This window comes from Ceratosolen solmsi, unplaced genomic scaffold, assembly GCF_000503995.2.
Source record: "Ceratosolen solmsi marchali unplaced genomic scaffold, CerSol_1.0 scaffold1, whole genome shotgun sequence".
Lineage (NCBI taxonomy): Eukaryota > Metazoa > Arthropoda > Insecta > Hymenoptera > Agaonidae > Ceratosolen > Ceratosolen solmsi.
In genome coordinates, this window is record NW_011948415.1 from 1,300,427 (window position 1) to 1,311,359 (window position 10,933).

Below are 10,933 nucleotides of genomic sequence, written 5' to 3' on the forward strand. Positions count from 1 at the left end.
GAGAAGTTAGAGCGCGCGGCGTTGGGGTCGAGAGTTGGCCCATTGTACAACGCAAGTAAAACAATAGGAACTGCAGCCACTTTATGCGCTGCTGTAATAAACTTGGCGTTTCGCGCGCGCGCATTGCGCGAGGCACACTGGACCCCACCAACAGGCAGCCCCTTACACGTGCATACCCCCCCTGCACATACACAACCCATAATACCTACCTACCTACCTCCCTCCGCTAGCTAACGTGTTCTCACTCGTTCTCTCTCTCTCTCTCGGCCCCCCGCCGCCACCGCCACCTCCGCCGCTACCATCGCCGATGCCGTCGCCACCGCCACCGCCACCGCCGCCACCGCCTCTATCCACTTTCTATCACCGTCTCCGTTCCTCTGACGCTCACCGGACCATATAGCACTTCTCTCTCGCCAGGCGCGCACACGATCCGGTCCCTACAAACAGCGTGCACTGCTTTTCAGTTTCAGTTTGACGCTGCGTCTCACGGACGTTCGGTCGTACGCTCATCGTCTTCGACGGGCCGAGACAGCGCAGGGCGCGATACGTTCCCACATCGTCGTTGCCCCTTTGACGCCCCGTTTTGAATAAGAAAATAATGGTCGGGCTTGCTCCTGTCGTCGTCGTCGTCGTCCTCGTCCTCGTCCTCGTCAAACAGGTTTCCGCGCTCACGCCCCGTGTCTTCTGCTAGCAGCGATAGAGCGCCGTCAGGTGCGGGAGGTGATAATAGGCATTCACGGGTAGCTTGAACTATTAGTCGCGTTGATCGCAGCCGATCGGTCCTAGGAACGCGACAGGCCCCGGGTCCTCTTTTCGGCTTAATTCGAGTACCGGGCGACCAGAAGAAGCGGGAATTGGCGGGCAAAGAGGAGTAAAAGGAATAAGAGGAAGAGGCGGTGAAGGAGAAGGCCGAGGAGGAGGCCGAGGAGGAGGAAGAGGAGGAGGAGGATAACGAGGAGGAGGAGGAGAAGGAGGACGACGACGAGGAGGACGAGGAGAAGGCGGAGGAGGAGGTGGTGGTAACGAGAACGAGAAGAGGAGGAGGAGGAGGAGGAGGAGGAGGAGGAGGAGGAAGCGTCGACAGCAGCAGCAGCAGCAGCAGCAGCAGCAGCAGCAGCAACAACAGCAGCAACAACAGCAGCAACAGACTCCATTCAGCCCGAGGAAGACTTGCGACGATTCGAATTTCGCGCGGTTCCGTCACGGTGCCGCGCTGGTGCGCGCGCCTGCGCCCGGCCGCCGCCCTCGGGGAGAAAGTTGGCGAGACTGCTCGGGAAATCGGGAGGAAAGTGAACAGGTGTTTTTTGAATGGATCGGCTCGTGGTGCGAGCGCGTGCTTGAGAAATCGGAGGACGAGCGGCCTGCCCCCGCCTATCACGCGCGCCTCCAGGCGGCCTTCCCGTCGACGTCCCCCGCGCGCGTCCCTCCCGCCATCCCCCGCAGTCACGGCCCCGCCGCGGCGGTGTTATGCGCGTTCGGCAAGGGCGGCCGGAGGTGCTCGACCGTCCCGCCAGGAACATAGCAGTCCGACGGGAAGAGGAGCGCCGCAACGTCATGCGGCCTGTATAATGGGGCTAACGTTCGAGCGGCTCCGGCCACTAGCAGACGCGAACACGAGGATATGCGCGGACGAGGGTCGCCACCACGAGGAGTGCTGTCGCTGCTGCTGAAGAAGAGAGGTAAGTCACCGCGTGCCAGTATCGTATCCTCCCAGCCCTCTTTCCCACTTCCCCCGCCCCGCTCCACCCATCACTCTCTATCTGTCTGTCTGTCTCTCTCTCTCTCTCTCTCTCTCTCTCTCTCTCTCTCTCTCTCTATCTGTCTTGTCTTATTGCTTTGCTTATTATTGTTCTTTTTATTTGGCCGAGCTTCGTTCGACAGAAGAGGCGGAGGCTGGTTGGCTGACTGCGCTTTTCTCGTTTTCGTTGCTCTTTTCTGAATCAGACCTTACGATGGAGATGCCGGTTTTTTTTTCCTCCTTCTCCTCCTCCACCTTCTCCTCTACCTTTTCCTGCTCCTCCTCCTCCTCGTCCTCCTCATCGTCTCCCCTTCTGTCTTGTCCTTGCCTAAAGGAGAGACGTGCTGTTGTGTTGTCGCGGGATGTGTTGTAGGGAGAAATTGTTAATGTACGCCAATGCCAGCACGCTTAACCTCTACATCTTACACGTCTGTGATATGCCTGTTGTTTACGGGTGTAGAGATGAATTCGTCCACAATAATTCTGTTACTACGAGCCTGATCGCTTTAAAATTTGTTGTTGCCGGAGGTAAATGTAATTGTCAATTTTCATTAATATCACTAGCCCTATTATTTATTCATTCTCGCAGCCTTATTTGCTTACTTACGTTTGTTGTTTGTTTCATTTGTTTCTTTTTTACATCATGTATGAACGGCGGAAGGTAACGAGGCGGTGGTATTACAAAATTTGACCCAACTGATAGAGAATGCGTCGTGCCAATCACTGGCTGATTGGACTATTTTGTCAACGAGCATTGCCTGCCGTCGTTGGTTTTCAACTTTATTTCCATCATCGCTTTCATTACGGGGACTGGCAAGAGTCTCGTGTGCTATTAGAATTGACTTTGCTCTACGTCTGTGCCTCACTGTAGGCAATCTGTGCCGTGGCCCATCATTTACCTACTCGTAGTGATAAATAATTATCGACTAGGTCGATGGTCGATGGCAATGACTCCTCTAATTGGAATATTTTAAACGCTGAAAATGTTGTAATCTGACTGAAACCAAATATTGTCGTCGACCTGTCTATAAGAATGCAAAGTTATTCTTTAATCTAAAAGCATAATTCAGTTGTCTCATAAAACATTGTACACAAGACAAGCGCATACGTCTCTTTGTGGTATAAACTTTTTTCACTCTTCTCTCGCGTTGCCTTATCCAATATGAACGAGCTCTAAATGATATTTTTTTTATAATAAGCGTTGTATAGTAGATATAAAAGTATTTATACATATTTAGAAAGCGGTTGTAATTTAATTTCATGCAAAAAGAACGAGCATGGCTTTATTCCCACGACTTGTATGCGTTTCCTTTTTCCTGTACGAAGAACAGCAATTCTCAGCCAGTGGCTCGAAGCAAGATATCTTTGGCTAATTATCTGCAACTGATAATAAAAACTTTTCTCACGCAATTCAAAGGAGTTTTCTCCATTATTAGAGCTCTATAATAAACATTTTTTTACAGAAAAATTTTGAATAAGTAATAGAATAATTCTAGATTAATTTTAATTCAATAAAGAAAAGTGTAAACAATTCGACAAATTGCTTTGAATTTAATATTTATTTTGTGACATTATACAATCATTGATACTTATCTTATTTAATAATATACGAGTCTCTATTTTATCAAAGTGTTATTTCATCGTATTATAATCACAGGTGTCATTAATTTTGATGCTTAAAAGCAATTGTAATAAAATAACATAATATGGCCTCACAATGCTTTGGCTAAGGATCAACATTAATATAATATTTGTGAAATTTATCGCAACGTAACGTATTAATTGAAATTGGAACGTTCTTTGATGTAAATTACCTACTAATTTAAGCCACTCGATGAAATAATCTCTTTAATTAAATTTCAAATTTCAATTTATGCTTCATTTCTTGTTTAAATTCACTTTAACAACTTCTTATGTAGAAACATTATTGCATCTCTTGCAAATTTGTTTTGCTAATCAATCAATGATGTTGAGTTTATTATTCGCTTTGCCATAAACATCATATACTTCAGCGCTCCATTGCTCGAATGACAATAATAGACAGATTCTTTCCGATCTTGGCCAATCTCATACCGAATAGAGCTCCTCGAGTAATAAATCTGACGACGTAACTTGTTGGTAATGCACGTCACAATATGCACAAAAGTTTTACGGTTCGTACAGATCTCTTCAAATATTTTACGCTACATTTTTCCATTAGCGCATGCTGATTTTATCATGTCAGCAAGTCAGAACTTAATGAAGCAAACGAAAGGAAATGCCACTCTCATCGTCCGTCGCTTGATTTAATCGAAAAATCATCGACAATTGAGCTAAGCTCAAGGACAATTGACAAAGTTAGTGCGAAAGCGATTTTTTCGCGTTAACATTAGGCGTTGAGGGCTGTGGTGAGGAGGGGTTGGGAGGGGGAGAGAGGATCGGTCGGACCATTAAAGAGTCTCTCGTTTGCTTTATAGATAAGAAATTGAGGAGGGATGCGCCACGATGAGCAAACCCTGTGAAACGGAAGGAGCAAAGGTTTAGATGTCCAGCAAGACTCGTCCCTCCTGGGAAAAGACAAGCCAGCAATAATGCCACACAGCCAGTACGGCTTACCGACTATGGCGCACGGGCTGCAGTCGCCTCCGTCCCCGACGGCCGTTATGTCGGCTTATCCGCGTTTCGGTAGCGTCTATCGGCCCGAACATCAGCAACAGTCACAGGAACAACGGCTGAGCCGCGAGGCCATGAAACACTATCTCTCGGAGCACAAGCGCACCCAGGGCAAGGCCGACATGGTCGTCGTCATCCTCCACGCGAAGGTCGCCCAAAAGTCCTACGGCAACGAGAAGCGCTTCTTCTGCCCACCGCCGTGCATCTACCTCAAGGGCAACGCCTGGTCCATGAGGCAGGAGCAGATGCGCAGGGACGGCGAGTCCGAGCAGTCGACGCAGCTCTGCGCGTTCATCGGCATCGGCAACTCGGACCAGGACATGCAGCAGCTCGACCTCAACAACGGCAAGCAGTACTGCGCCGCCAAGACCCTCTACATATCCGACTCGGACAAGCGCAAGCACTTCATGCTCTCGGTTAAGATGTTCTACGGCAACGGCCACGACATCGGCGTGTTTCACAGCAAGCGCATCAAGGTCATATCGAAGCCCTCGAAGAAGAAGCAGAGCTTGAAGAACGCGGACCTCTGCATCGCGAGCGGCACCCGGGTCGCCCTCTTCAACCGACTGCGCTCCCAGACGGTCAGCACTCGCTACCTCCACGTCGACAACAACAACTTCCACGCGAGCTCGACGCAGTGGGGCGCCTTTACGATCCACCTCCTCGACGACAACGAGAGCGAGTCCGAGGAGTTTCAAGTGCGCGACGGCTACGTCCATTACGGTAGCACCGTGAAGCTCGTCTGCTCCGAGACGGGGATGGCGCTGCCACGGCTGGTCATACGCAAGGTCGACAAGCAGATGGCGAGCCTCGAGGCCGACGATCCCGTGTCACAGCTGCACAAGTGCGCCTTCTATATGAAGGACACCGACCACATGTATCTCTGCCTGTCGCAGGAGCGAATTATTCAGTTCCAGGCGACGCCCTGCCCCAAGGAGGCCAACAAAGAGATGATCAACGACGGGGCATGCTGGACGATAATTAGCACCGACCGGGCCGAGTATACGTTTTACGAGGGCATGGGCCCGGTACGCTCGCCGGTCACCCCGGTGCCCCTGGTCCACAGTCTCAATCTCAACGGCGGCGGCGACGTGGCGATGCTCGAGCTCACCGGCGACAACTTCACGCCGAATCTCCAGGTGTGGTTCGGCGATGTCGAGGCCGAGACCATGTACAGGTGCCAGGAGAGCATGCTCTGCGTTGTCCCGGACATTTCGCAGTTCCGGGGCGAGTGGCTCTGGATACACCAGCCGACCCAGGTCCCGGTATCCCTCGTCCGTAACGACGGCATCATCTACGCGACGGGGCTGACCTTCACCTACACACCGGAGCCAGGCCCGAGACAGCATTGCTTGCCGGCCAATGAGATCATGAGGACACCGAGGACGATGGGCCACGGCCAGGCGGCCATGCAGCCGGCCATCGCCGATGTACCCTGGAACCATCATCAGCCTCCCCAGCCAGGTCTCTGATACAGCCCGGACGACTGGGGTCTTAACCGTAACGAGGACGTCCTCTCGGACGAACAGGACGCTATGGTCTTTGATGAGCCGGCGATGGTCTTGGAGATGGACGTGGATGCGACCACGGACGGTGGTGACAACGGTGGCGGTGGCGGCGGCGGCGGCGGCGCCCCCCCTTGCCTGATCAACGAGGCCTATCCGATGAAGGAGCCGCCCCACATGTCGCCGATACTTTGACACGATGATTATCGCTCGCCTTCGCGGACAACAGGGGTTCCTTTACTCTCTAAGCAGAGATTCGATTGCATTTGATGACGTATATTTCATCTGCATAATACTCGGTGCTCATATTTTTATATAAATTATATCATTGATTAATGAAGGAAAAAATTGAAGCGAATCTGTTGCTTGCATTTTATAAATGACTGGCACTTTGTTCGCGAGACTTTTATCAGAAGCAAGGTGTGATAGTTAAAAATTTAACGTCTTACGTATGCAATTCAAAAACTTCATTGTAGAAAATAAGCCGAGGGCTTACCTTCTGAGCTTTGAATACTTGAGTGATCGGCAAAATGACTAACTTCTTATCTATTAGACGACCATCAAAGCTTTCATTTGTACTAAATATTAATAAAATATTATTTTTCTAATGATCAGCATTTTCCAAGTAAAGCGCTTGTGTCTCCCAATTATGAAAAGTTGTGCATGTTCAAATGTTGTTGACTTCATACCTGGTGAAGCCGTTCTGTTGCAGACGAATCCCACGGCCGATTTCAATCGTGGCAATAGAACATGCGCGCACGCGTGTGTACACACACGTATACATTGGCAATGTATACATTTTACATACGCGTGCATGCGCATATGCATATACAAAATGTTTGAAAAAGGAAAAAAAAAATAGAGATAAACTCCCGTGTGATGTGGACAATGCAATGCATTATCTATGTATAATAAATATGTAGATGACTTAATTCATAAGTTGTTAATACAAAAATTTTATCGAGTAATAATTTATCACGACACGATTGTAAGGTATGTGTGTGCGCGCGCGTGCGTGTGTGTGTCTATATTATATATATATATATATATATATATATATATATATATATATTTTCTCTGTGAGATGACTAATAAACGACTGTCGATTTTTCATTTTTATAGACATCCGGGAAATAGTCGATATAGGAAACAGATAATAATAGGTGCAAATGACAAAGAAAAATTGTATTGTATAAAGATTTTTGCTCAGCTGTCATTCATTTTAGCTGCTTTACATGCCTACAAATATAAATATATTAACGCAATCTACAATATATATATATATATATATAAAGTAGATTTTCTATATGATTTTAATCTACAGTTGAATAGTAACAATAACAACCGAATTATCACTACCTTAAAAGATCAGAAGTGTTAGAAGAAATATTTTTAATAGACAGATGTAATGATGTTGAAAATCAAACGAAAATATAAAGATTCAATTCTATATTGTATTTATAATAGAAAGAGACTTTACGTAAGTATAAAACCGAATGTCAATCTTCAAGAGTCAATGTGAAGCTGATCGTATATTGAAGTCAATATAACTAGATACGAGATAGTTTATTCTAAAAGAAGGAACTACTGCATGACTGTAAAAGAATTTTTTTTTCTCTTCTGTCTTTAATTGTACATAAACGTATGTAAATTTGTGAGCTGCGCACCATTATAGTTACTACTGTGAATAAGAAACCGCTGGAATTTTTAAAAGTAGAGAATTTTTATACGAATCGAATTTAATGAAGTCTAATGTTTTCGTAATTATCATAAAAATTACGTAACGATGGCAAAGGGTTCAAAGTTGAATAAGATTTGTCAATTTCAATATATGCAAATTGATTAAGATATTATAAATAGCGTAGAGAAAAATAAATTTTTTTAATTCGAAATAATTTCAGTGTTCGTGTAAAAAAGAAACTATAATAATTTTTTGTACTATGTACTAATTATACTCGTGTATACGTTTAGTAGATGATTTTAAAGTGAAAATAATTGCCAAATTTCTTTATATCAACTTGCTTCAGATTTTTTTGTCTTTTTTTTTTATTTTTATTTTTTTTTTCCCTGACTTCTAATGAAATGCCTAGCAATTTCATAATTTAAAAAAAAGAATAAGTTATTTACAAATCTTATACACAAGTTAAGATTTTATTTAAAAAAAAAAATATATATATATATATATATATTCCAAAATATATTTTATAAATTAATAAAAAAAAAAAAAAAAAAAAAAAAAAAAAAAAAAATCGTAATCTCATAAAATAAATCCTAAACAAAATATAAGAGAAAGAAATTGAAACGTTTTTAAAAGCTCCCGATTTTCCTTGCTACATTACTAAAAAGTATGTTATTATCAAATAACTATTTAAACAATAACCAAATAATGATCCGATAGATAATTAACTTGATTGAAACAAATGACACGTAATAATATTGGAGAAGTAAGGACTCATCATAATACATTGGCATTAGTGAATAAAGTATATCGGCTTAGTGCAGTTTTTTTTTTTTTTTTTTTTTTTTTTTTTTTTTTTTTATAACAGTGAATTCATGAGTCAACATTTAGAAAGAATAATTATAGAGATGAAGTGCGTAAAGAAATTTACGACAATAAAGTTATTGCAATAGTCTGAATATATTATTTTAAGTTGTACATTATAGCACATGTAATAGACATTAGTGTAAAATGGGAAAAATAAACCAGGTGTATCTGAATTTTGTTATGAAAATACGATCTTGATCACTAAAGAATTTGTAATTTATGCGTCTCCTTAACTTAATTACAAGTAAGCTAAATAGAATCTTCTGCGACTTGTTGAAAAAAGTTCAGAGGGAGTAATCTCGTAAGGGAAATGAGATAGCATCAACTTGAGAATGCCTTCCTTCAAGACATCTATTGTTACCCAGGAATGTCGGCAGGTATACCATGGGAATTTACCCACAATTAACATTGGAATTGTACCTGCATGGTGGATGACAAACGGGGTTACCTTTATTATTCACCAACAATATGTAATTCTCAATTAATAGCAATATAATTATATTCCTTCTACATTCTGCTTATTAGGATGGACTTGATGCTCTAATAAGTAGTAGGACGTGTAGCATATTTTAAGTAAACACGCCATATTTATTATTAAAATAATTGCTACGTTTTCGGTCCACACGCTTATTCAAGAATATTAAAATGATACGTCAGACATTCAGTCGTTTCAGAATTCTCATAATACATTTTCTTACGCCCGTCAACGTACTAAATAAATTTATAACTTAATAAATGTATAGTTTGCCGAATGTGTTGTGTGGTGATTAATTTAAATAATAACAAATAACGTTGAAAAGTAACAAAAATAATACTTTTAATTCATTCAGTTGGAAAAAGTTTGGACAATAAACGAAAGGTTCGCGGTAAAATTATTATAATTAATTTTGGTTTTCCAGCAATATTTTCTTTCTAATGCTAATTATATGCGTATTTTTAAATGCGCTCGTAACATTCAATAAAGTTTATCTAAAATTGCCTCATTTACTTAAATGATTTTGTTAACTATACAACTTAAGCTCAATATAAATTATAATACATATAATTTTTATTTTACTTTTTTTTAATATATATTTTGTTGAAAATTTGATTTTCATACATTTCATTAAAGATATTTATATTTGATCGTTTATTCTTATTGTTGATTTTATTATTGTATAGCTTACGCTATTATAAGTTATTAATTCTTTATGTACAATGCATATTGGTATGCATACAATGCTTATTTTGCATGAAATTCGATAAAACTTTAATTTATGTAATAAAACTTGTTTCCCAATTTATTTACACATTAACAATTAACCGTGAACGATAATTTTTATTTCATTAATTGAATATTAAAATAATTAATTAGCCGATAAATATGAAATAAGGGGTAAAAAACACGCTTTCATAATTAATAATAATTCATTTAAAATCAAATCTAATATATTTATAAATTAATAGATGTCTAATTTATTTACAGTTTTATCATTCGTATTTGAAACGAACTATTGGAATTAGTTACTAATAATATAAAAAAAAAAATGTGTGTATATTGAACTTATGAGAATGACAAATAAGTGATTATGATTATTATTATTATTATTATTATTATTATTATTATTGTGTACAGAGAATCAAAAAATTGCATTATATGTGAAGAAATACGTGTTCAAAAATTTATTTAAGCATTATCTTATAGGGTTTTGTAATATTTTCTGTTATTTTAATCAGTAAGCATCTAATGAAATAAGTAGCAATAGATAAGTTTTTATTTAATTGCATTATAAAATTGTTTTTTATTAAATTACAGAATGATTTTATTTTTTATACCACTTCACTCAATCATAGAAATAGTAAGTTGTATGTATTGAATAAAATTAATTTTCTCATAATACTCTTGCATCAGTATTCTAACAATTTTATAAAAGAACTATTTCTAAATTTGTATATAAGTTATACCGTAAAGATATTGTATTGTATTATAATACGTAGAAAAAGAAATTTAAAAAGTTTAATTTTATTATATTTCCTTTATTACCATTATTTACAAATATTGATTGTATAAATACTCGATTCTTTGTAGAAAAAACCTCTCATTGTATTGCTATTATTGCTTTATAAAACTTAATTACAAAATCTTTTCTTAAATATTTTCAAGATTATTTTAATTAGTATCCTAGCGTGACAAATACAACACTTTTTTTTTACAAAAAAAAAATTTTTTCAACAAATTAACCGCAAGCCAAAATTTAAATCTTTAAAGATAAAAATGTTTGCGTAACATATTCATTAATTATGTTAATAATATTATTTTTTTTGCCTTATTTTTTCTTTTCTTTTTGTTTTTTTTTTGTTTTTTTTTTATTTGTGTTTTTTTTTTTTTCAAGTAATTGAAATGCTTAATGTTATTGCGAAGATAAGCTTGTCTCGATAACATAGAAGAAAGAAATTTAGAATATATTGCCGCAAAATTTTTGTATTTCAAGATCTAAATTTAACTTTCTTTCT

The 10,933-nt window shown here is 40.0% G+C and overlaps 2 protein-coding genes across 2 annotated transcripts; both read left to right on the plus strand.

The window, feature by feature from the left end:
* Positions 1-1,060: 1,060 nt before the first annotated feature.
* LOC105368537 (GATA-binding factor A-like) lies at positions 1,061-1,678 on the plus strand (the record flags this gene model as incomplete). The annotated part of the gene is made up of 1 exon (XM_011507559.1): positions 1,061-1,678. A coding segment is annotated over one exon (462 nt), but the record flags the coding sequence as incomplete, so codon positions are not given.
* A 2,520-nt stretch (positions 1,679-4,198) lies between these two features.
* Su(H) (recombining binding protein suppressor of hairless) lies at positions 4,199-6,016 on the plus strand. The gene has a single exon (XM_011507558.1). It carries the CDS (start codon positions 4,309-4,311, stop codon positions 5,860-5,862), a length of 1,554 nt encoding a protein of 517 aa, XP_011505860.1. The 5' UTR covers positions 4,199-4,308; the 3' UTR covers positions 5,863-6,016.
* The last annotated feature ends 4,917 nt before the right edge of the window (positions 6,017-10,933 follow it).